This window comes from Eleutherodactylus coqui, chromosome 1 (assembly GCF_035609145.1).
Source record: "Eleutherodactylus coqui strain aEleCoq1 chromosome 1, aEleCoq1.hap1, whole genome shotgun sequence".
Taxonomy (NCBI): Eukaryota; Metazoa; Chordata; class Amphibia; order Anura; family Eleutherodactylidae; genus Eleutherodactylus; species Eleutherodactylus coqui.
This window is the reverse complement of record NC_089837.1, coordinates 447263288-447288984: the sequence shown is the minus strand read 5'-3', so window position 1 is coordinate 447288984 and position 25697 is coordinate 447263288. Positions and strand designations below refer to the sequence as shown.

Below are 25697 nucleotides of genomic sequence, written 5' to 3'. Positions count from 1 at the left end.
GTCGCAGATACTGTAGGGGTGGTAGATGTAGGAAATTTCTTAGTCAATCTGGAAACCCATAGTTGGTTGATAGAAAATATTAGGGTGATACCTAGATACGGGACCTGTCCATTTGACCATTTGTAGGGGTAGAGAGATTGTAGTTTTGTTTGCAGGATTTTGGGGATTCCCATATTAAGAGTTAGAAATTTGGAAGCATTGATTTTGTAGTAGCTCGCCTGGCTAGGTTTTTCAATAATTCCCGATATTGTGTTGAGGGAAGATTCTGGGGTTATTAGACTGAGGATTATGTCATCAGCAAAGAAACCAATGGAGTGCTCACTGTTTCCTATTGTACTACCCTATATACCCTGAGATGAGCGAATAATTTGTGCAAAGGGCTCCATCACCAACGCCAAAATTGTTGGCGATACTGGGCGCCTCTTGCAGGTCCCATTTGTGATGTTGAACGACATAGAAATAAAGTCAGAGGCGTGCACTTGTGCTGAGGGGGAAAGAGTTTAAGGCCATTATGGAGCCATTTCATTAAACATTCTGGTTTGTAAGGGGCTAGAGTGAGCCTATAGGCTTTGTAGTACTCATTTGTAAGGCTGTCAGGTCCAGGGGATTTGTTAGATTTAAGGGTTTGGATAGTTCAGCAAAATTAAATGGCTGGGATACGGCATCCAATTCGGCGGAAGATAATGTGGGTAAATTGAAGTTGTCTAAGAAGGAAGTTATCTTATTATATGTGGGTTGGGTCATGGATTTATCGGTAGTTAGGTTGTATAAAGATTTATAATAATTTGCCATTTTGACATTTCATATATCGTGGATAAAGGGTATACGCAGTTTAGCTGTATGGGTCTTTACTTGTTTTGCCAGAATGGCACCTGGTTTATTATCATGCCAGTAATGTGTCATTTTTAGTTTTGTCAGAGAGAGATCATGCTCATAAATATGAAACACTCGGGAGCTGTTGATGAAGGGTATTTCTTTGGTTCTGCCTGCGGAGCAGGAGCTTTAGTTCAATCTCTGTAATGCACATACAGTGGGGAAAAAAGTATTTAGTCAGATACCAATTGTACAGGTTCTCCCACTTAAAAAGATGAGAGATGCCTGTAATTGACATCATTGGTAGACCTCAACTATGAGAGACAACGTGAGAAAACACATCCAGAAAATCACATTGTCTGATTTTTAACAAATTTATTTGCAAATTATGGTGGAAAATAAATATTTGGTCACCTAAAAACAAGCAAGATTCTGGGTCTCACGGATCTGTAACTTCTTTAAGAGGCTCCTCTGTCCTCCACTCATTACCTGTAGTAATGGCACCTGTTTGAACGTGTTATCAGTATAAAAGACACCTGTCCACAGCCTCAAGCAGTCACACTCCAAACTCCACTATGATGAAGACCAAAGAGCTGTCGAAGGACACCAGAAACAAAATTGTAGCCCTGAACCAGACTGGGAAGACTGAATCTGCAATAGGCAAGCAGCTTGGTGTGAAGAAATCAACTGTGGGAGCAATAATTAGCAAATGGAAGAGATACAAGACCACTGATAATCTCCCTTGATCTGGGGCTCCACGCCAGATCTCAACCCGTGGGGTCAAAATGATCACAAGAACAGTGAGCAAAAATCCAAGAACCACACGGGGGAATCTAATGAATGAGCTGCAGAGAGCTGGAACCAACGTAACAAAGGCTACCATCAGTAACACACTACGCCACCAGGGACTCAGATCCTGCAGTGCCAGATGTGTCCCCCTGCTTAAGCCAGTACATGTCCGGGGCCGACTGAAGTTTGCTAGAGAGTATTTGGATGATCCAGAAGAGTATTGGGAGAATATCATATGGTCAGGTGAAACCAAAGTAGAACTGTTTGGCAGAAACACAACTCGTCATGTTAGGAGGAGAAAGAATGCTGAGTTGCATCCAAAGAACACCATACCTACTGTGAAGCATGGGGGTGGCAACATCATGCTTTGGGGCTGTTTCTCTGCAAAGGGACTAGGATGACTCATCCGTATACATAAAAGAATGAATGGGGCCATGTATCGTGAGATTTTGAGTGCAAACCTCCTTCCATCAGCAAGGCACTGAAAAAGAAATATGGCTGGGTCTTTCAGCATGACAATGATCCCAAGCATACCACCAGGGCAATGAAGGAGTAGCTTCGTAAGAAGCATTTCAAGGTCCTGGAGTGGCCTAGCCAGTATCCAGATCTCAACCCTATAGAAAACCTTTGGAGGGAGTTGAAAGTCCACATTGCCCAGTGACAGCCCCAAAACATCACTGCTCTTGAGGAGATCTGCATGGAGGAATGGGCAAACATACCAGCAACAGTGTGTGCCAACTTTGTGAGGACTTACAGAAAACGTTTGACCTCTGTCATTGCCAATAAAGGATACATAACAAAGTATTGAGATTAACTTTTGTTATTGACCAAATACTTATTTTCCACCATAATTTGCAAATAAATTCGTTAAAAATCAGACAATGTGATTTTCTGGATGTGTTTTCTCATGTTGTCTCTCATAGTTGAGGTCTACCTATCATGTCAATTACAGGCCTCTCTCATATTTTTAAGTGGGGGAACTTGTGCAATTGGTATCTGACTAAATACTTTTTTTCCCCACTATAGCTGTGTCTGTAAATGGTAAGAAAATGGTACACATATTACTATAGCCCTGGTGGAGAACTGGATTGACTGGTTACCAATAGATTGCATGCCAGGTAGGGCAACTTTAGGAAGAAAACAAAAAAAAACTCCACCCAAGATTAACCCTTTAAAATCGAATTTGTATCCTGTTTTTCCTAGGGGGCTTACTCTTTTTCTGCCGTTATAAAACAGCGCTACATGCTGGCTAAAGCCAGTACTGCATGAGGTGACATGTTAGATAGGCTCCGACAGCAGAGAGGCTGACAATATACAGCAAGAAAACCCCGACGGACGTCTTCCAACATCATAGCTGTACAGCCTTAAATCATAATGTCTTCAGACGTCAGACAGTGGATTGGAAAGGGTTAGGGCAGCTTTAGGCTTAAATGGGGTTCCTCTTGATGTAGTAAAAGGATGTTACTTGATGCGTTGCTTGCCATAAGAGCTTTCAGACCATTCCTCTTGGAGTGCTAGTGAAGATCTTTTCTCAAGTCTGGAAGGTTCCTGCGGTAACAGGTTCTATTCTTTGCAAAGAATGTGTGTTATATGCAATATTGCTGCATTTTCTCTCGGCAATATTGTGATTTAGTAGCGCTCTTTCGCTAGGATTTTTGGGATGGTGCTTGAAATATAAGCCGTATCCCCAAAAATAAGCCCTAGCTGCATAAAAAATGAATAAAAAAAAAAAAAAAAGGGATACATCACCTCTCAGGTGCTGTCAGCTCTCCGACATTTGCTTGAATTTCTCCAGCAGAGCTTCCTGGTCAGGACTTTGAAAATCCCCGCCTCCAGGAAGCTCAGCCTTTGATTGGTTCTTGAGCGCCGTGGCTCGCAAATTGTGGCTGTATAGAGCATGCCGTGATTTTGTATTCTAGCAACGTCACCGGCTGCAAAACATCGCAAATGTGAAAAAAACCCATTGGAAACCATGGCCTTCTCATACATGCGTTTTGTAGCACTGTTACATTGCTACCAAATCACGTGATTTTTTAAACCCGTGTGGAAGCGGCCTTAGGTTTAGCAAGCCTATACGCTCGGTCAATTATTAGATCATGCTGAGTGGCATCAGGCAGGAGGATAGTGAAGATGTCGGTGAGAAATTCCCTAAGAGCCTCATTTTTAACCGACTCAGGAATACCTTGAAATCTAATATTGTTCCACCTGGATCTGTCCTCAAGGTCCGCAAGTTTTAATCTCAAGGCAAGTTGTTCTCCATATTATTCGCATCATCAACAAACTCATTATGAGTGATCGTCAGCTCCACTATTTTATTTTCAATGTGGGAGGTGTGATCTCCAATGGATGAGAGTTCAAACCAAATTGAGGAAAATGCCTGCTGAATATCTTTCTGGATAAAGAGCTTTAGATCCATGCATTGTGGTTTCAGTTATAGGCAGATCTGTACCCTGGACGGATGCATGCTTTAGGCTGATTTCACACAGGCAACAAAAAGTGTGTGATTTTCTCGTGATTAGATGGTGCTACAAATCGCATGTACGTGAAGCCCATGCTTTCCAATTGGTCCCTTCACATTAGCAAAGTTTTGTAGGTTGCTACATTGCAAGTAAAAAAAAAAAAAACATCACAGGTTGCTGAACATTGCAGTGATTTGCTAGGTTTTATAACCAATGTTTCCCTATGGAGCCTTCCTTTCTGTTTCATCGCATGAAAACGTGGTTTTCATGCGGTGCGATGCAACTTTTACAATAGGAAATCCTACTGTTTGAGCCGTAAAATAAGCCCAGGCTGCATAAAAAAAATTAATTAAAATAATAATACATCGGCTCTGCCGCGAGTCTCCTTTGCAGCTCCAGCGGATTTGTTTGTAGTTTTCACCCAGCGCTTCCTGGTCAGAGGTTCAAAATCCCTGCCTCTAGGAAGCGCTGGCTGCGATTGGTTCATCGAACGCTGGCTCTGGATGAGCCGCAGTGCTCGTGAACCAATCACAGCCATTCAATGCGATGACTGTGATTGGTTCTCGAGCATCGCAGCTCAACCAAGCACACTTCCTGCAGGTGGGGATTTTGAACCCCATGACCAGGAAGCGCTGGGTGAAAACTACAGATGAGCGGCAGAACTGGACAGTGTTCTTAGGTGATGTATTGTGTTTTTTTTTTACTGCAGCCAGGGCTTATCTTCAGGGTAGGGCTTGTATTTCAAGCCCTTCTGAAAATCACGCAAAAGAGCGCTAAAAAGTTTCACGACTTTGTAGTGACAAAAGTCGCAAGAAAACGCAGCAATATCACAGAGATGCGATATCACCATGATTTTCTCACAGCGATATCACTGTCACCCGTGTGAGAGAGGCTTTATTGATATGTTGCTTCTTGCAGCCTCGCTATTCCCATCCCATAGGGCTGGTGTAGATGGGATGAAAAGTGTTAATGAATCTTGGACACTCTGTTACTACAGCAGAGGGATCCCCTCTAATCACTCTAGCGACAGGTTCCAGTGTTTTAGACTGCCTGCTTGTGGATTCAGCAGCATAGATTCAGGTGGTAGTGAAGTGTCACTTACCACCGGAGAGTGAGAGTAGGAGGTACCGCTGGGAAAAGGAGAAGTGCGGCGCTGCTGCTGGGCAGCGCCATCTTGGTATTACAATGAAAGTTAAAACACCTACCTATAGGTGACACAAAATATACCATTCACAACAAGCGATGATCATAGCTTACCTCCTTTCCCCTTACAATGACCTCTGCACAGGTTACAGAACAGACCTAGACTAGTCTTCCATAGAAGTCAATGACTAAGTTCCTGTCCATTGGGTGAATGGCCCAGGAAGCTTCTGTGAAGCATCTTTCTAAATGCTGTTAACTGGAGCTCAGGCAAGATGGCCACACTAATAGTCATATACAGAAAAAAGAATAAAAATTAGAAAATAAAAAAATAAAAAGTGTTTCAGGATCAGGTTTTACGTAGTAAAAAAAAAAAAATATATATATATATATATTTTTTTTTTTTACATACATACACACACGCCTTTAAACTGTATGGGGATGAACAAATCTCAACAATCGCTTGTCACCCAATAGAGTCTGAGTCAGATGAGCGCCGATCTCTGTGATCGCCACGTGCCATCAGAATGTAATGTGCAAAAAGAGCCCTTACAATCTAATGTATGATTGTATTCAATTATCATCCAACATAGGGAAAGTAAATAACATACGGCTGACATATCTCCTGGTATCGGGAAAATAGCCGTTACAATGTAAAAACCGTACTGTAACATTAAATACAGAGTGGATACCATTGTGAGAACACATTCAAAACGTATGTGTTAGTTCATTATGTTCCCGGTTTTCCTTTAATCTATCTTCATCTTGTAACATGCCCTTAAAGAAAACAAAGGAAACAAAAATGACGGTAATAACCCAATAAAGACAAATTTGTCTTTAGCTGTCTGTTAAATAAATGTATACATACAGATGAGATGAATTTGCCTTCGCAGCAACTCTCTTCCGCTGGCTTTCTGTCAAATTACAGTACGTCTTTACAAGAGAATATTAGATTACTGTGTGTCATAACAGAACAAAAACACAGTGCTTTAAAACGTAAAAGTGGCAGATTGTAGCATCCTACCACAGAAGACGGAGTCGTTCAGGAAGAGACATTTCAAGAATTAAAAGCCTAACCGAGAGACAATTCATAAAAATATCCCACACAGCAGAGCTGCTGAAAGGAAGGACTAGAGGAGAAAATAGAGAAAGTATTGATCTCAATTAACCAGCAAAGCCAGTTAGTTCTTGGAAATCTACCCGGGAACACATTACAATATCCTTCGTAAACAGGATTGTGATAGAATTTCACTGACTTGTGGTATTTACCACAAGGTCAAACAAATCGAAGGTTCCTTGACGTACAATTCTACGGAATGGACTGCCGGGAAACTAGCAAGGCACCTGGCAATCATACACATGATGAGCCCTGAGAGAGGTTACAATAAATAAGTGTGGAAAGAACAATGTGTATAACTCCGGCATCTTTATTAGAATTAGAGATGAGCGAGCATACTCGCTAAGGGCAATTACTCGAGCGAGCATTGCCCTTAGCGAGTACCTGCCCGCTCGGAAGAGAAGATTCGGCTGCCGGTGGCGGGCGGGGAGCAGTGGGGGAGAGCGGGGAGGAACGGAGAGGAGATCTCTCTCTCCCTCTCTCCCCCCCGCACTTCCTGCTCACTGCCGCAACTCACCTCTCACCCGCGTCGGCAGCCGAACCTTTTCTTCCGAGTGGGCGGATACTCGCTAAGGACAATGCTCGATCGAGTAATTGTCCTTAGCGAGTATGCTCGCTCATCTCTAATTAAAATATATCTATGGAAAGGTTAAACCGCTCACATGTGCGAACAGGGACCTATGTGTTTCGGCAAAAAACTAAACCGTAATCATAGCATATAGCCTGTACAAGAAGCCTTTTAATTTAAAAGGAAACAGGATACTGCGTAACAAAAGCACGACCAATCCTACCAATAAATAATCAGAAACAATACAAAAACATTAGTATATAAACATCAGATCATGTGGAAAGCCGGTTTTTAGCTGTATAATCCAATAAGCCTCTCGAAAGCAATTTTTTAAACCAATTTAAAAAAAAAAAAAAAACGGAAAGCTTCTGCTTTCTTCTGTTGAGTTAGGTCTCCGTATTGAACAGAAAAGATAATCGATCCTGCAGCGTTATTTACTCCGTTTAAATAAACAAGGAACCTAACGGAACAGACGCTTTTTATTTGCGTTCCGGTTTTTTTAGAAATCCTATTGAAATCAATGGGTAAAAGCGGATCCGCTTTAATTCAGTTCCAAAAACAGAGCAGAGGAACAGTTATGTCCAATTCCCAAAAGCATATATGTGAGCTGAACCTTTCACTTTTTTTTTTGCTTCTGGAATCTATTAAGCGCTACGGAGATTTTTGGAGCAAACTAACAAACATCTAAGACAGATTTATGAAAAAAAAGGTGTTCCGAGATCTGAAGAATTATCAAAAAAGTTCGATTCCAGCAGTTAAACATTCTGTAAGAACTACGCATATCAGTTCACAGCTCAGTCGATGATTAAAGAGATCTTTAAAGGAAAAACATTTTTTGCTTTGATACATTAAGGACAGGCAGTCTAGAAGGCATAGCAGGTGTAGGAGTGACAGACATAGTTACATGGTAATGCATAACTAGAGATGAGCGAGCATACTCGCTAAGGAAAACTACTCGAGCGAGTAGTGCCTTTTGCGAGTACCTGCCCGCTCATCTCTAAAGATTCGGGTGCCAGCAGGGGAGAGCGGTGAGTTGCGGGAGTGAGCGAGAGATCTCGCCTCCGTTCCTCCCCGCTCTCCCCCGCCGCTCCATGCCCCCTGCTGGCACCTGAATCTTTAAAGACGAGCGGGCAGGTACTCGCATAAGGCACTACTCGCTCAAGTAGTTTGCCTTAGCGAGTATGCTCGCTCATCTCTAATTATAACTAGAGATGAGCGAACGTGCTCGGCCACGCCCCTTTTTCGCCCGAATACCGCGATTTCCGAGTACTTCCGTACTCGGGCGAAAAAATTCGGGGGGCGCCGTGGCGGCACGGGGGGTAGCAGTGGGGAGTGGGGGGGGGGGGGGGAGAGGGAGAGAGAGAGGGCTCCCCCCTGTTCCCCGCTGCTACCCCCCGCACCACCACGCCTCTCCCCGCCCCCCGGATCTTTTCACCCGAGTACTGAAGTACTCGAAAATGGCGGTACTCGGGTGCGTAAGTACTCGAAACGAGTACGTTCACTCATCTCTAATTATAACCTACTTGCGCCAATGTAATAAAGTGCAGAAATAAAAAAAAAGTTTGCTAAAATGTAATAATGTTTACCGATTTAAGCATAAAAACAAAACCAAAAACAAACAAGCATGTTGCTATTGTGGGAACCTAGTAAATTATTTTATTAAAAGCAGCCTTGCAGGCGATTGTCACCAAGACTGAAAGGTTAAGTGCAGTCTCGCAGATGTCATGTAAATACTGTTATTTTCAGCACTTACTGAGCTCTAACCATTATGTACACACACCTGTGCTCTGCTGGAACAGGAGGCGGCCAAACTGCTGGGTCCTTCACGGGTTCGTCTTGTAAAGCGACAGGAAAGTCGGCAGGCTTTTCAATTTTGAAGGATTCTAAAGTATTTACAATGGTCTTTACTTGCTCATATTCCTCCACTAACTCTTGGCACACCTGCAGCGGGAAGGGAACACAATGGAGAAAGCCTGCTTTATTATACTTCCCAAGAAAGCATCAGCTATGTTCTCTACATGCTGACCAGCTGGATAGGGTACCTGTCAACAGCCCACCATGTCAATATTACAGAAGGTCAGCATGATGCAGAGGACTGGATTAAAATTGAATTATATACTCTATAAAAGACTTTAAGAGCAGATAGAAATGACGTGATTGAGAAGTGTGGAAATTGTTACATATAGTTTAATACCTGGATGTACTGAAAGGTTGCTGTGACACATGTAGACATAAACTGGGCCAATATTAGAAGTGCACCTGTTTTCTATACACCATAGAAGCTGTGGTGGTATAAACAGTACAGTAATTCAGTTCAAGTGCATCATAAGTGCAGAGAACGTAATGTAGACTTCACGGACCAGTGATCAATTTAATGACTAAAGGAACTCCATACAAAGGTCTCCGGTAGAGTTTCTAATGAGAACACCGTCTCTTTAACTGTTCATAATGATTAGCTCCCTGGCTATTACTTCAGGTACTTTCTTGACAATGTTATGATCAGCAGTGATTTTCCTCCTGTATCGTCATCTCCAGTCTTCTAATCTGTAGCAACAGTAGCTATGTAACAGTTTTCACAGCTGATCCATTGGAGCAGATAAGCTGACATTTCTCAGCCAACCTAGTTTAGGGAGGAGTTCCTAGTTGTCTCCCTATAAGCATCTCTGGCTTCTGCAGTCTAGTTGCTGGTGATAACAGTAACAATGTGTGTTTAAATTAAGTATTAATTGCTTAAGTTTTAGAAGCTGGCTTTAGTCTAATATGTTCTTGTCAGTGTGCGCTTGTTCTTATGGTTGTCTAGTCCAATACTTGTTTCCTACTATCTGTTTTTTTGTCTACTTATTCCTCGTTTGCCTCTGCCTAGCCTTGGTTCATATTCATATTGCTTGTTTGGATTCTTGTCTAGTTTTAGTACTTCTTGTATTCAAACAGGGTCACCAATAGGCTACTTAGGGACAGTGGGGTCCAGTGCTAGAGTCAGTGACATGGAGAGATTATGGAGAGCTACTGTGTTCCCTGAAAGTAAGACCTACTCCCTAAAATAAGTCCAACACGGATTTTTTGGGGAGTGCATGAAATATAAGTCCGAAAATAAGCCCTAGCCAAGCTACATTGAATGGCTGTGATCGGTTCGTAGAGTGTCACAGTGATTGCCTGAGCCGTGGCGCTTCATGAACCAATCAGACAATCGCTTGCTGGAGGCAGGGGTTTACAAACCCAGTTACCAGCAAGTGATGTTCGGCCGGCGCTGAGAACTGCAAGCAAGCCTGCCTGGAACTGCAGAGACCAGTAGGAGGGACCTGGATGGTGCCTGCAAGGCAAGTATAAGACATCCCCTGAAAAGAAGACCCTGTGAGTCTTTTGAGGCAAAAACTATTATAAGACAGGGTCTTATTTTCAGGGAAACACGGTAGCATTAGGATAGAATTTCTCTGGATGTTATTTCTATTCCATCTGCTTCAGTCTTCACTGTCGATTTCATTAATATCATCACTTCATTACTATTATGTCTCATCTAATGGCGAGCCTCTAGTTTTGTATTTTCTATTGTGTTGATCCATGCTTCATGGCTATTGTTATTCTTGCAATGGTCCAATTAATGGCAAATTTTAAATTGAGGAGTTTAAACTTATTTTTATGTTATTCCACCACTTTAAGTAGCTTTGCATTTTTTTTACCTGAAAAACACCAATTATTTCAAAAAGTAAGCTGGTTTAAATATTTCATTGAGCTGCAGTTACTGTAATTATCGTTTGTCTAAACCATATTTTTATGCTGTTCTGTGCCAGTGGGAATGATTATTTAAGCAAAGGAAGGGGGTAAAAATATCTTCCTGAGTATGTTGGCGGGTTCTTATATCCAAGTACAGTCTTTTCTATATTAGCTCATGATTAGAGATTCACATATAAATAAGGACTTTCTTTTACAGAGCTATTATTTGAGAACCCAGTCCTTACAACATAAAATGCCAGCTGCTCTAACTTCTAAATGGGTACAATTTCCCTTTAAAATACAGTGTTGGAGGAATAGAGCCCGATACATATAATCAAACCACTCACTTGCTGCCACTTGACCTTCACCACCGGATCCCTAATGTTCTGGAAGTGTTTCTGAATTTGCTGAATTACTCCCTGGTAATAAACCATGGAGGAGTCATAATTTCCAAGAAGAGCGTATTCTCTGCCTTTTTTAGCATTATCACACATTTCAGCCAAATTCATTTTTACGAACCTGTGGTGGAGAAAAAAGGTAAATATGCAGTTTATTAAAAAAAGTAAGATAGATTTTATATTTATTTATATATAATCACACAATACATAAAGTTCTGTGTAAACGTTTTAGGCAGGCGTGAAAAAATGCTGCAAAGTAAGAATTTACTTCAAAAATAAAAGGCGTCTGGCTCCACATTTATTCTGCAGCAGGACAACAACTGCATACATACAGCCAATGTCATTAAGAACTATCTTCACTGTGAAGAAGAACAAGGAGTCCTGGAAGCGATGATATGGCCCCCACAAAGCCCTGATTTCAACATCATTGAGTCTGTCTGGAATTACATGGAGACAGAAGGATTTGAGCAAGCTACATCCACAGTAATCTGTGGTTAGTTCTCCAAGATTTTTGAAACAACCTCCCTGCCTACAATCACAGAAAATGGCCGTTACTTACTGACTGAGGAGTGCATATAGATGCATCCTCCTCTCACCATGCAAGTAGCTGACTACCAAATGGAGGAGCCAATAACACCTGTGCAGGACACCGATGAGACAGCCACTCACACTGCCTCTTGATAATGAGGGGGGTGGATGCTTGGCGTATACTCCCACACATAGTGGATACAGGGTGCCAGACCATTCTGATATATGTAGTTCACCATGCAGACCAGCAACCTATTAATGACGCCATGATAATTCGGCGGGTTGCCCTGCATTTCCAACAGTGAACCACATTGGTACTGCCACCCTGGGCTCCCCCTGGAGTCTTAAAGCCACACTGCACATGAATAATAGATAATAAATGCAAGGCATTGGTTGGATGTTGGCCAAGATACATGAGCCCACTAACCACTTCACGGTTCCTTGCATTGTAGTGGGTCCCTACACTAATATAAATGCATCACAGAAGGGGAAATCAAGAATTAAAAACAATCACAGAAAATGGCCGTTACTTACTGACTGAGGAGTGCATATAGATGCATCCTCTCACCATGCAGGTAGCTGACTACCAAATGGAGAAGCCAATAACACCTGTGCAAGACACCGATGAGACAGCCACTCACACTGCCTCCTGATAATGAGGGGGGTGGATGCTTGGTGTTCACTCCCACACATAGTGGATACAGGGTGCCAGACCATTCTGATATATGTAGTTCACCATGCAACCTCCCTGCCTAGTTCCTTTAAAAACTGTGTGCACGTTTACCCAGAAGAACTGATGCTGTTTTGAAGGCAAAGGTGTCACACCAAATTTTGTTTTGATTTATATTTATATTAGATTTATACAGCCAATGTCATTAGGAACTATCTTCACTGTGAAGAACAAGGAGTCCAGGAAAAGACGATATGGCCCCCACAGAGCCCTTACTTCAACATCAAGTCAGTCAGGGATTACATGGAGAGATAGAAAGAGTTGGGCAAGCCTACATCTAAAGATCTACAGTTAGCATTCCAAGATGTTTGGAACAACCTCTCTGCCAACATCCTTCAAATACTGTGTGCAAGTTTGCCTAGAAGAACCAATGTGGTTTTGAAGGCAAAGGGCAGTCAAAAGTAATATTAATTCAATTAAGATTTGTGTTTTGTTCATTCACTTTGTATTTTGTAATCTGAAAAAATGAATAAATAAGTAAAAAATATTAACATTTCTATTTTTTAAGCATTCTAAAAGGTGCTCTTTCACGGAGCAATTATTGTTCAGATTCCCGAGATCCATAATGATCGTCCAGTATAAATGCATGCACCGACTGAACAATGAGCAAGAACCCGTTCACTTCTCATTGGTCGCTCAGTTGCTGCATCCACACAAGGCGACTATTGTTGAATTTAGCTGAACTAATTGTTGAGAGCATTTACATTGGCCAAATACTGTGTGTCAACTAGTTAAGGTGTGTGGGGTTCTTTGGAGGGAATTTGAAATTTCGGTGCCTCCCCAACCTACGCTCATTAGTTGCAAAGTCCACTAAATGCACATCGATACGCGTGAGCTCTCTGAGTCAACAGCGAGAGAACACAGCAGCGAATGTACGTTCGAAGACAAAAAACAGCCAAAGACCATATCAGTGAGCGCTTCTGAAGAAGTAAATGGTTTATTCTTTGTTTAACATCGGTGTTCTGTTTGTAACCCTACTTGTAGTGCATAAGTTCCCCTGCTTAGACAAAACTTCTGTGTGAATGGGTGTGAATTAGAGATGAGCGAGTATACTTACTAAGGCACATTACTCGAGCGAGTAGTGCCTTAGCTGAGTATCTCCCCGCTCGTCTCTAAAGATTTGGGGGCCGGTGACAGGCGAGTTGCGGCGGGGAGCGGGGGGGGGGAGAGAGATCTCCCCTTCGTTCCTCCCCGCTCTCCCCCGCCGCTCCCCACCCTCCGCCGGCCCCCGAATCTTTAGAGACTAGCGGGGAGATACTCGGCTAAGGCACTACTCGCTCGAGTAATGTGCCTTAGCAAGTATACTCGCTCATCTCTAGTGTGAATGCTTCTTTTTCTTTGCCATTCTCTTCAGGCTCTATCCTTTTCTTTTTGGTTTTGTCACCTAGGAATCATGTATTACAATTGAGGAAAATGTGTTGTGCGATAATATCACTTACCTGCACTGGTGAAGCTGCAGCAGGATGTCTGCTCTGAGGCTGCAAGAGGCAGACCAGCAGCAATTCAATCATTTTATAGAGAGACCCTGAAAATGATTGTGGGAGTTTCCACTAATTGATCAAGAGACTGTTCAGAGAATGTGTCTATGGTTTAAGGACTGTTTTTGCCCATGTAAAGAGGCCCAGCTACCAATCAACGCTATATTGCTTTCAGCAAAGTCTATTGCTCCATTGAAAATCTCAAGCTTCACCGTGTTCTTTTGAAGACCTGCAGGGACTATTCAGTCTAGGACCACTCACACTATTTATGTGTTTTCGGGAACCAATTAGGATTAGGCGGGAGGGCAAAACATTGAAGCAAAGGCTGGACCCAATCAGCGTTCAGTGGGAGGCACATGCTGAACAAGTGCACACCTCCTTGCAAAACGTTGTTAGTCAGCCATTGAAAGACAAGGAACACCAGTTTACACCAGGTGATAATTGACCAGCAACTATTTTTAGGTGAGCTCAAGCAACTAGTTAACGAGTTCTCGCTTGACACCCCATGATGGCCATGTTTACATGGATCAACTGCTGCTTACATTTGTTCTATAGAGCAACTAGCTCAATAATAGCTATCCCATGTAAAGCTACCACATGCAGATAGTGTGCAAGGCTGTCATAAAGGCAAAGGGTGGATACTTGGAAAAGGAAAAAATTTAACATTATTTCTAGATTCCAAAAATCAGTAGGAAAATTGAGCCGTTTTTGTCTTGCTCTTTGGTTAAAAAGATGTGTACATCCCAAAATAAAGCAACATTTTTGGCTTTTTCTTCCCAATGTAACATTTTAAGGGTGTTCGGGAAATGACAAATTAAGTAATATCAATTTTGTCTTGAGCTACTTTATTATCATTAGTTATGCCTTAAACTAGTTTCTATGTATCTGAATTAAACTTCTTTATGAGAAGCAACCGAAATAGCAGGTTTCACATACACTAAGGCTTCTTTCCCACGAGCGTATATCAGCCAGCCGTTTTCACGGACGGCTGATATACACTGTGATCTGATGCATTGGATTCCAATGCATCAGATCACATGGCCATATTCCTGAGTCGTAAAAGCGCCCGGCCAGCCCAATATAGCCCCGAGTGGTTTTACGTCGGGCCCAAAACATAGTCCTGGAAATATCTTTTGGGCCGGAATACGTCGACCGCTGCATGGGCTTCTATGGGAGGCCATGGCAGCGGCCGCAGGTGGGAAGGAATTTTGCAGCGTGGCTGCTAAACTTCCTCCCTCTGCTCTCCACCCCCTGTGCAGGCTCACCTGTTCTCTCCTCCCTGCTGGCTCTCTGCAATGGGAGGGGGCGGGATGGAGGCAGAGCTAAGCGCCAGCCCATCTCCTCCCATTGCTGGCTGTGGACAAGGGGTGGGGTGTGGGTGGAGCTAAGCTCCCAACCTCTCCCCACACCTTGTTTATAGCCATCAATGGGAGGAGACAGGATGGCGCTTAGCTCCGCCCCCATCACACCCCTTCCCTATTGCAAAGAACGAGCGGGGAGGAGAGGACAGGTGAGCCTGCGGTGTGGGGGGGAGTGGCGACGGCATGGTGACCTCGGCGCATATGCACCGGAACCCATGCTGAACCTATGCTGAACGGGTGCACAAACGCTTGATTTGTGTGCCCGTTCACCAGTTTTAGTTCTACCAACGTAGCGTATATTGACTAGCCGTAAAAACGACCGGCCGATATACGCTCATGGGAAAGAAGCCATAGGCCCCCTGTCCATGGCCATTGCGGAATATTGCTAGTGATATTCTGTAGCGGGGGAGCAGGAGGGAGACCTGTCAGGTCTCTGCGGTGAGCCTATCTGAAAGATAGACTCACCGCAGACAATCGCGGCATGATTCTCTGCTCGTGGACAGGGGGCTGCACTTTCCATAACAACGCTAGGAAAAACAAACATTCACTGCATTACCGGTGGCTGGATTATCGCCACGGTTAACGCAGTGAACAATCACCCGTGGACAGGCAGCCTAAGAATGCAGTTTTGTCTTTGTTTCTTATCGAATCAGAGCAGAAAGAAGTTTTAATATAAACAAGAAATACCGGATCTTGGACAATGGTGAAACAAACGGTTTAAGCCTACAGAGGGATGACTTGTCTTCAGTATGTGAACTTTTTATTCTATGGAAGAAGAACCAGTTCAAATCAGCTCTGGTGATGATGTAGCACACTGTAATATGCATGTCTATTAACATTTCTTAGCCATAAACACTGTTGCCATCTCACTAGGTCTAGCCATAAACAGATGCCAGATAACATGGGAGCCTTGAGCTGAAATATTTGCTGAGAACAAACAGCATATGCATGGGTTAATGTTAATTGGTTATAAGCTAATAAGTTAAATACTAATAGACTGATATGAAGACAAGTTGCAATTGGATGCATTTTATCACAAAACTTGCTATTCTTGTGATTGGCCCTCTGTAGGGGGTTGTTTCTCCTCAAAATAATATTTAAACTGCTGACAGAATATAAGTAGAGTCAGCTTACGGAACACCTTTCATGATGCGTTACGTGTGTTGATTTCTCCGAGCTTGTACAAGCCACAACTTATTTGGCACCAACAGTATATCTAATAGCACAATTACGCTTTAAAAAGGGGTACGTACTATATGCAATATAAACCGACTCTCACTTGGATTGTCTATAATATTGACTGAGGAAATCTTCCCTTTTGGGGCAAACTCCTGGGCATTCTAGAACAGTAGCAAGCATGATAATCTAGTGTAAAATTATATACAGATGCACTCATTATTATATATTATTGTGGCAACCGGGGGGTTAGTCATTCTCTGCAATTCCCATCTTCTCCATTCAAGAGGGTTGGCACCAAACACATAAAGGCTTAGGATCACAGAATTACTTCAAAGTCTAGCTGCCACCAGTTTTATTTCATGCACAGCAAACATGTACTGGAACATAATATGGTTTCAGGGTTTCCAACCCACAGAGACCCCATCACCATTCCCAACCCGGGATGTCTAGAGGGCGCCCTCCACTGTAAGACATGTGACGGGCACAGTCTGGTCCACGCCAGACCTCAGCTTCCCAGTTCCTGACGCTGCTTCCACAACCTCTCACTCTGGCTTTCCGCCAACGTCCCCTTAAGTGTGACAGGAACTGAAACTTTTTATCTTACTTCCTGACACATCTACAGGTGTTCTCTCTCATACTTCTAGTAACTAAATGCCTGTCTGCAGTCCCCTGCTGGCCATTATGTGTACTACCCCTCTACAATTATATATTGAGATTGCTACTGCAGAGCCTTTAACATTAGATGGTGGAAAAAAATGTTGGATTTTTAATTAACATGCAGAAGATTTGTTGTAAAAATTTCCATGACTGACCAGCAGTATCTGAATAATAGCACATTTCAATGAATAAGTCAGTCAACGTATATGTGCAAGTCTCCAACACTGGAGGCAAGTAACTCCATCGAAATTCTGCACCATAATGCCAGCTTCACACATGCGTATTTGTGCGCATATTGGCGCACACAATACGCCGAGAATAACTGATTGATTTTCATGGGCTCATTCACATTTACGTATTCTGCACACACATTTCAGTCAGGCAAAAAAATATATATAACAGCTCTATTTTTCTTGTTAAATCACCTTCAAGCAAAATTTCTGTTCTGAAGTCGGCATAAGGGTGGCTTAGCATGTCGACGGGTGATAATTTGATTGCTACCAATCCCATTGAACACTAGAATGGAGATCCTTAGCCTCCCATTCAACAGAAGCTTGAACAAAGTGGTCACGCATGTGCACAGTCACTCTGTCCAAAGTTCAGGATACTAAGGCTGGGTTCACACAGGGCGGATTTGCCGCGGAAATTCCGGAATTTCCGCCGCCGCAAGTCCGCCTGTGGCCGCTAATCCCGGTATTAGGCAGCCATAGGGAGGAGATTTCTCAGAAATCTCATCCACACGGGACTGCAAATCCATTGCGGCAAAGCTGTCAGAAGCTGGCGCTGCGGCGTGGGTTCGCCGGCCGCAGCATGTCCATTCTTTTTTTTCCGTTGTGGCTGCACTTTCCTCTATGGGAGCGCCGACGGCAACGAAAAAGCGTGCAGCCAAGCCGCTCCAAAACCCGCGCCCAAGTGCCGCGGCTTTTGAAGCAGTGCTTTCCCAGCGGAAATCCCGCATTTTTTTGCTGCGGCCAAACCGTGAGATTTCTGCCGGCAATATGCTGTGTGGGAACCCAGCCTAACAGAGATAGGCAAGTTTAACACTCAGCTATCTCCATCACTCCCCAAAACACTGAATAGAGCTGCAGGGTGCAGGTGGGATCTGTGTTCCATTCAGACTCCTCCAAAATAGGGGCTCAGGACCCCCTCCCTCTAGTGATTAGTAGATGGTCCCAGTCACGGTTCCCCTAACTGTAGAGGTAGTGCTACTTTTCTCAGGATAATCCCTCTAAGGCATACCTACCCAAAAATTAGATTTACTTTTCTTCTGGGCAATTAAGGAGTTTAAACCCCAGGATCCTTGTCCTCAATTAGACCAAATTTAAAAAAAAACAGTAGATCAATATAAATATAAGCTATAAACAACAACAGGTATACCCGATTTGGTAAAGAGAACCAACTGGCACGGTCCATCCTTCATTGGTGCTTCACCTTAAAATTCTGCACTTTACAGTACATAGTATTGGATTTGCTCATGTATTAAACTGTATTTTGTAATGTCTTTAATCATCTTCCTTCCGATGAGGTAGCAATAACCACATTTCTGTAGGTTATTAGCACTTGTACAATGAACACAATCTAGTTAGTCTAGTGATCTGAAAACTTCCCTCCTAGTAGAATTATTAGCGGAACTATCACAAAGAACGAGGGTGGCACTGTCTGGGAAAAAACATCCTCCTCAGCCTCCCGATCCTCCTCCGTCTCCTCAAAGACTATATTTATTCTTGTGACTGATAGTTGATTGCAGAGCAGAAAAAATAAACTAAATAAGCAATCATGTGGACTTCAGCAAAACTTGCTGCTGTAATGTGGATTAATTATGCCACCTGGCCCAACTTATTACGTTGGCATAAATATATTTATATGTTGGCGTGACCTCCAAACGTGATATAAATTACATGAGATTGTATATTCTCCACTTTATTGATTTAAACCAGCATGCATACGCGTTTCGAGGTCGGTGAACCTCTTTCTCAGTACTTGCTGGGGATACACGTCTAGATGCTGACTGTATCTCTCAGAGAAGATTCAGCAATGGGTGTTTTTTTTACCCCCCTCTTCACCTAATTCACATGAGCGAATTTGCACTAAAAACATTTGTGTGTGCAATGCGCAGAAAATAATACCCATTACTTTCAATGGGTTCACTCTGATGCCTTTATTTGGCATGAACAATTCTGTTGGGCAAAGAAAATGCAGCATTCTCTATTTTCCTGCACAATTGCACAGGGAAAGAACACATTTTGAACTCCTTAAACTAACTGGCCATCTGCAGGGTTAAAAAGTGTAGAGAAGGGATTAGATGAGCAGGTCATAATCATTTCACTCCTTTTCTAGGAAAAAACCCCTATAAGACAATCAGAGAGCAGATATGCTCTCTGATTGATGGGGGCTGAAAACATGCAGAAAAGTCCATATCACCATCCACTAGGACAGGGAGATATACAGGTGAATAACAGATCTTACCTGCGAGCGCATTAAAGTCATTCAAAAGTTTAAAAAAGTTAAAGATTCAGCTGCCCTCATGGATTGAATCCATGGTGGCAGCTGAGAGTACTCACCACCGTCCTTCGCGATGTACCGTGGGGATCTGGTCATTCTAGGACCTGACACCGGTCTTCTGCGCATGAGCGCCAGACATCATTATGTTACGCACATGTGCGGAAGCCAAGTGACCCGGCAACATGGATCCTATTGTGCTCCATGGAAGCGGATACACCCACAGCCCATACGTAACTACATTGTGTACGAGTTGTGGGTACCCGCGTCATCGCTAAGCAACGGCGTGAGAAATATACACAAAATAAAAGTGGACTGCGCATTTTCGCTTATGTGAGCACGCAGTTATGCGCAGTACATTAACCGGCTGTACGTAGGGCCACAGACTACCTTACTGCTGGGATCCACTGTGGGCCTCCGCAGGTGTATTCCACATACGGCCGTGTGAGCCCGGCATTATTCAGATCACTATCTGTAATACGTAATTTACAACCCCCTCCACCCCCCCCCCACCCCCCCAGGGATGCTCGCCTTTCTACAGTTCCAGAAGTAGCTTGTTGAACACCTTCTATTTGAGAACGCCGCACCTCGGCAAGCCTACTAAGCCCCACAGAGCGTCACTTTTTACACCCCATCCCTGCAACTGAGATCAGTAAATACACCCAAAAAAAGCATGAGAAGAAGAGGAGGGATACCCGGTTTTATTTTCCCCTACGTGCTCACCCCAATAAAGCCCACGTAATTACCCCTGTCTTCGGACATACCACACAGTTTACATTACATTACTTTTATCTAAGATTTGGGGAATGCCAATGAAGGGGGGGGGGGGGGATTTTTTTTCCGCACAAGTGAGCAATGCGGCCTGGAATTTATTCAGTTGTGCCCTGAAATCCAATGGGTGTTCCTTCCATTATAGGCCGAGGCAAGTGTCCTGCAAGCAGGTTAGGGCCAAAATGGCTATATTTCTTAAGACAGAAGAAACAGGGGTATCCATTTTGGGGTGAAAGTCTTCATTTATATGTGTGCTGTACAAAAAAAATGTTTTTAAAAAGGACACAATTGCCAAAAAAATGAAAATCGTAATTTCTTCCTTCTGCTTTGCTTAGATTCATTCAAAAACGTTGTGGGTCAAAATACGCAATACACCCCTAGATGAATTGATTAATGGGTCTAGTTTTCAAAATGGGGTAGAGGTTCTCCATCATTTTGGCGGCTCAAGGGCTCTACAAGTGAGCAATGGGGCCTAAATCACTTTCAAGCAAATTTCTGTTCTGAAAGCCACCGGCTGCTCTTTTCGGTTTGGGCCCTGTTGGGTATACAGACATAAAATAAGGGCCACGCGAAGTATGTTTCCGAGTACAGGAGGTATCCATTTTGGGGTGTAAATCCTCATTTTCATGTGCACTATAGAAAAAAAAATTATGTCTTTACAATGACATATTTGCATTAATTCCTGAAAAACGCATGAAATCGAAATACTCATGACACCCCCCAGTGAATACATTAAGGTGTGAAGTTTTTAAAATCGGGTCATTTGTGGGGGTATCTATCATTCAGACACATCTGAGCCTTTGCAATCTTAGCTTGGTGTAGGAAAACAAAATGTTCCTCAAAATGTTGATAAGCAATATTAAATTTGTACGTCTCCTAAATTATAAAAAAAAGTAAGAATAAAAAAAATTTAAGTTTTTCAAATGTGCGTCTAGAATAAAAGTAAACAGATGGAAATCTATAAATTTTTAAATTTTGGCCCTTTTAATAAATATTCACAAATTCTAAATCGGTCTATTTTTACCACCTAAATGAAGTACGATATGTGGCAAAAAAAGCAATGTCAGAATCACTTGGATATACAAAACCTTAACAGAGTTATTCTATGTTAAAGTGACATATGTGTGATATCCAAAATTTGGCTGGGTCATTAAGGCGCAAGCAGGCTTGCTCACTAAGGGGTTAAGACTAGAGATGAGCGAACGTACTCGTCCGAGCTTGATACTCGTTCGAGTATTAGCGTGTTCGAGATGCTCGTTACTCGAGGAGAGCACCACGCGATGTTCGAGTTACTTTCACTTTCATCTCTGAGACGTTAGCGCGCTTTTCTGGCCAATAGAAAGACAGGGAAGGCATTACAACTTCCCCCTGCGACGTTCAAGCCCTATACCACCCCCCTGCAGTGAGTGGCTGGCGAGATCAGGTGTCACCCGAGTATAAAAATCGGCCCCTCCCGCGGCTCGCCACAGATGCATTCTGACAGAGATCAGGGAAAGTGCTGCTGATGGTGCTGCTGCTATAGGGAGAGCGTTAGGAGTTATTTTAGTCTTCAAAGAACCCCAACGTTTTTTCTTAGGGCCACATCTGACCGTGTGCAGTACTGTTGAGGCTGCTGGGAGCGGTGTTGCACATTTGTTTTTTTTTTGTATATCGGCCGTGTAGAGCATTGCGTCCTCAGTCTGCAGTCATTGTACATAGTATAGGGCCAGTACTGGTGAGGCAGGGACAGTGAAAAAGGTGAAAGAGATACAGTTAGGGCCAGAAATATTTGGACAGTGACACAAGTTTTGTTATTTTAGCTGTTTACAAAAACATGTTCAGAAATACAATTATATATATATAATATGGGCTGAAAGTGCACACTCCCAGCTGCAATATGAGAGTTTACACATCCAAATCGGAGAAAGGGTTTAGGAATCATAGCTCTGTAATGCATAACCTCCTCGTTTTCAAGGGACCAAAAGTAATTGGACAATGGACTCTAAGGGCTGCAATTAACTCAGAAGGCGTCTCCCTCGTTAACCTGTAATCAATTAAGTAGTTAAAAGGTCTGGGGTTGATTCCAGGTGTGTGGTTTTGGATTTGGAAGCTGTTGCTGTGACCAGACAACATGCGGTCAAAGGAACTCTCAATTGAGGTGAAGCAGAACATCCTGAGGCTGAAAAAAAGAAAAAAATCCATCAGAGAGATAGCAGACATGCTTGGAGTAGCAAAATCAACAGTCGGGTACATTCTGAGAAAAAAGGAATTCACTGGTGAGCTTGGGAACTCAAAAAGGCCTGGGCGTCCACGGAAGACAACGGTGGTGGATGATCGCCGCATACTTTCTTTGGTGAAGAAGAACCCATTCACAACATCAACTGAAGTCCAGAACACTCTCAGGGAAGTAGGTGTATCTGTCTCTAAGTCAACAGTAAAGAGAAGACTCCATGAAAGCAAATACAAAGGGTTCACATCTAGATGCAAACCATTCATCAATTCCAAAAATAGACAGGCCAGAGTTAAATTTGCCGAAAAACACCTCAAGAAGCCAGCCCAGTTCTGGAAAAGTATTCTATGGAGAGATGAGACAAAGATCAACCTGTACCAGAATGATGGGAAGAAAAAAGTTTGGAGAAGAAAGGGAACGGCACATGATCCAAGGCACACCACATCCTCTGTAAAACATGGTGGAGGCAACGTGATGGCATGGGCATGCATGGCTTTCAATGACACTGGGTCACTTGTGTTTATTGATGACATAACAGCAGACAAGAGTAGCCGGATGAATTCTGAAGTGTACCGGGATATACTTTCAGCCCAGATTCAGCCAAATGCTGCAAAGTTGATCGGACGGCGCTTCACAGTACAGATGGACAATGACCCCAAGCATACAGCCAAAGCTACCCAGGAGTTCATGAGTGCAAAAAAGTGGAACATTCTGCAATGGCCAAGTCAATCACCAGATCTTAACCCAATTGAGCATGCATTTCACTTGCTCAAATCCAGACTTCAGACGGAAAGACCTACAAACAAGCAAGACCTGAAGGCTGTGGCTGTAAAGGCCTGGCAAAGCATTAAGAAGGAGGAAACCCAGCGTTTGGTGATGTCCATGGGTTCCAGACTTAAGGCAGTGATTGCCTCCAAAGGATTCGCCACAAAATATTGAAAAAAAAATATTTTGTTTGGGTTATGTTTATTTGTCCAATTACTTTTGAGCTCCTAAAATGTGGAGTGTTTGTAAAGAAATGTGTACAATTCCTACATTTTCTATCAGATATTTTTGTTCAACCCTTTAAATTAAACGTTACAATCTGCACTTGAATTCTGTTGTAGAGGCTTCATTTCAAATCCAATGCGGTGGCATGCAGAGCCCAACTCGCGAAAAATTGTGTTACTGTCCAAATATTTCTGGCCCTAACTGTATACTGTCTATATAGGCAGTGGGCTTTTTCAAACAAATTTTGGGAAAAAAAAACTATATTTGGGCTGCCTGTGACCGTCCTCAGTGTACTGCGTGTCTGCTGGGGTAGTAGTCCTAATTATTACGCAGCTAAGCGTTACAGCAGGCTTGCGCAAAAGTGTTTCCTGGCTCTGCGGTGCCCGTTACATCACCGCCGTCATCCTGTCCACATTGAAACAGTATACATATATTCGCTGCCTACAGTATCTGTCTACTGTCTCAGCTCTGCCGTTCAAAAAATAGAAGCAAAATACTTTAGGCCTACTAGTGGCGTCTGGCCACTTGACTGTTTCTGCGCTGTGAATTCCACTAGCTCAGTCATACGCACCTACGTCTCACTGCAGGCGTGCGAAAAAGTGTTTCCTGGCTCTGCTGTGCGTTCCGTAAGCGAAGTCAGCCTCCAACCACAGGCCAATAAGCGGCACATTTTATTACAGCGTTCTGTTTCTGCTCTACTCGTAATACACCATGCTGAGGGGTAGGGGTAGGCCTAGAGGACGTGGACGAGGACGCGGAGGCCCAAGTCAGGGTGTGGGCACAGGCCGAGCTCCTGATCCAGGTGTTTCGCAGCCGACTGCTGCGGGATTACGAGAGAGGCACGTTTCTGGCGTCCCCAGATTAATCTCACAATTAATGGGTCCACGCGGTAGACCTTTATTAGAAAATGAGCAGTGTGAGCAGGTCCTGTCGTGGATGGCAGAAAGTGCATCCAGCAATCTATAGAACACCCAGAGTTCTACGCCGTCCACTGCTGCAACTCTGAATTCTCTGGCTGCTGCTCCTCCTTCCTCCCAGCCTCCTCACTCCATTACAATGACACATTCTGAGGAGCAGGCAGACTCCCAGGAACTGTTCTCGGGCCCCTGCCCAGAATGGGCAGCAATGGTTCCTCTCCCACCGGAGGAGTTTGTCGTGACCGATGCCCAACCTTTGGAAAGTTCCCGGGGTCCGGGGGATGAGGCTGGGGACTTCCGGCAACTGTCTCAAGAGCTTTCAGTGGGTGAGGAGGACGATGACGATGAGACACAGTTGTCTATCACTCAGGTAGTAGTAATTGGAGTAAGTCCGAGGGAGGAGCGCACAGAGGATTCGGAGGAAGAGCAGCTGGACGATGAGGTGACTGACCCCACCTGGTTTGCTACGCCTACTAAGGACAGGTCTTCAGAGGGGGAGGCAAGTGCAGCAGCAGGGCAGGTTAAAAGAGGCAGTGCGGTGGCCAGGGGTAGAGGCAGGGCCAGACCGAATAATCCACCAACTGTTTCCCAAAGCGCCCCCTCGCGCCATGCCACCCTGCAGAGGCCGAGGTGCTCAAAAGGTCTGGCAGTTTTTCACTGAGAGTGCAGACGACCGACGAACAGTGGTGTGCAACCTTTGTCGCACCAAGATCAGCCGGGGAGCCACCACCACCAGCCTCACCACCACCAGCATGCGCAGACATATGATGGCCAAGCACCCCACAAGGTGGGACGAAGGCCGTTCAGCGCCTCAGGTTTGCACCACTGCCTCTCCCCCTGTGCCCCAACCTGCCACTGAGATCCAACACCCCGCTCAGGACACAGGCACTACCGTCTCCTGGCCTGCACCCACACCCTCACCTCCGCTGTCCTCGGCCCCATCCAGCAATGTCTCTCAGCGCACCGTCCAGCCGTCGTTAGCGCAAGTGTTGGAGCGCAAGTGCAAGTACGCCGCCACGCACCCACACGCTCAAGCGTTAAACGTGCACATAGCCAAATTGATCAACCTGGAGATGCTGCCGTATAGGCTTGTGGAAACAGAGGCTTTCAAAAGCATGATGGCGGCGGCGGCCCCGCACTACTCGGTTCCCAGTCGCCACTACTTTTCCCGATTTGCCGTCCCAGCCCTGCACGACCACGTCTCCCGCAACATTGTACGCGCCCTCACCAACGCGGTTACTGCCAAGGTCCACTTAACAACGGACACGTGGACAAGCACAGGCGGGCAGGGCCACTATATCTCCCTGACGGCACATTGGGTGAATTTAGTGGAGGCTGGGACAGAGTCAGAGCCTGGGACCGCTCACGTCCTACCCACCCCCA

At 44.0% G+C, this 25697-nt stretch overlaps 1 protein-coding gene across 1 annotated transcript in view; it reads right to left on the bottom strand.

Annotated features, from left to right (window-relative positions):
- The window catches only part of KATNAL1 (katanin catalytic subunit A1 like 1), a 163868-nt gene that overhangs the window by 123102 nt on the left and 15069 nt on the right, over positions 1-25697 (bottom strand). The window contains exons 2-3 of the mRNA XM_066583135.1: positions 10945-11116; positions 8667-8827 (exon numbers count right to left, since the gene is read on the bottom strand). Coding sequence (XP_066439232.1) covers positions 8667-8827; positions 10945-11106 — 323 coding nt within the window. The 5' untranslated portion in view covers positions 11107-11116. The remainder of the gene's footprint in view (positions 1-8666; positions 8828-10944; positions 11117-25697) is intronic.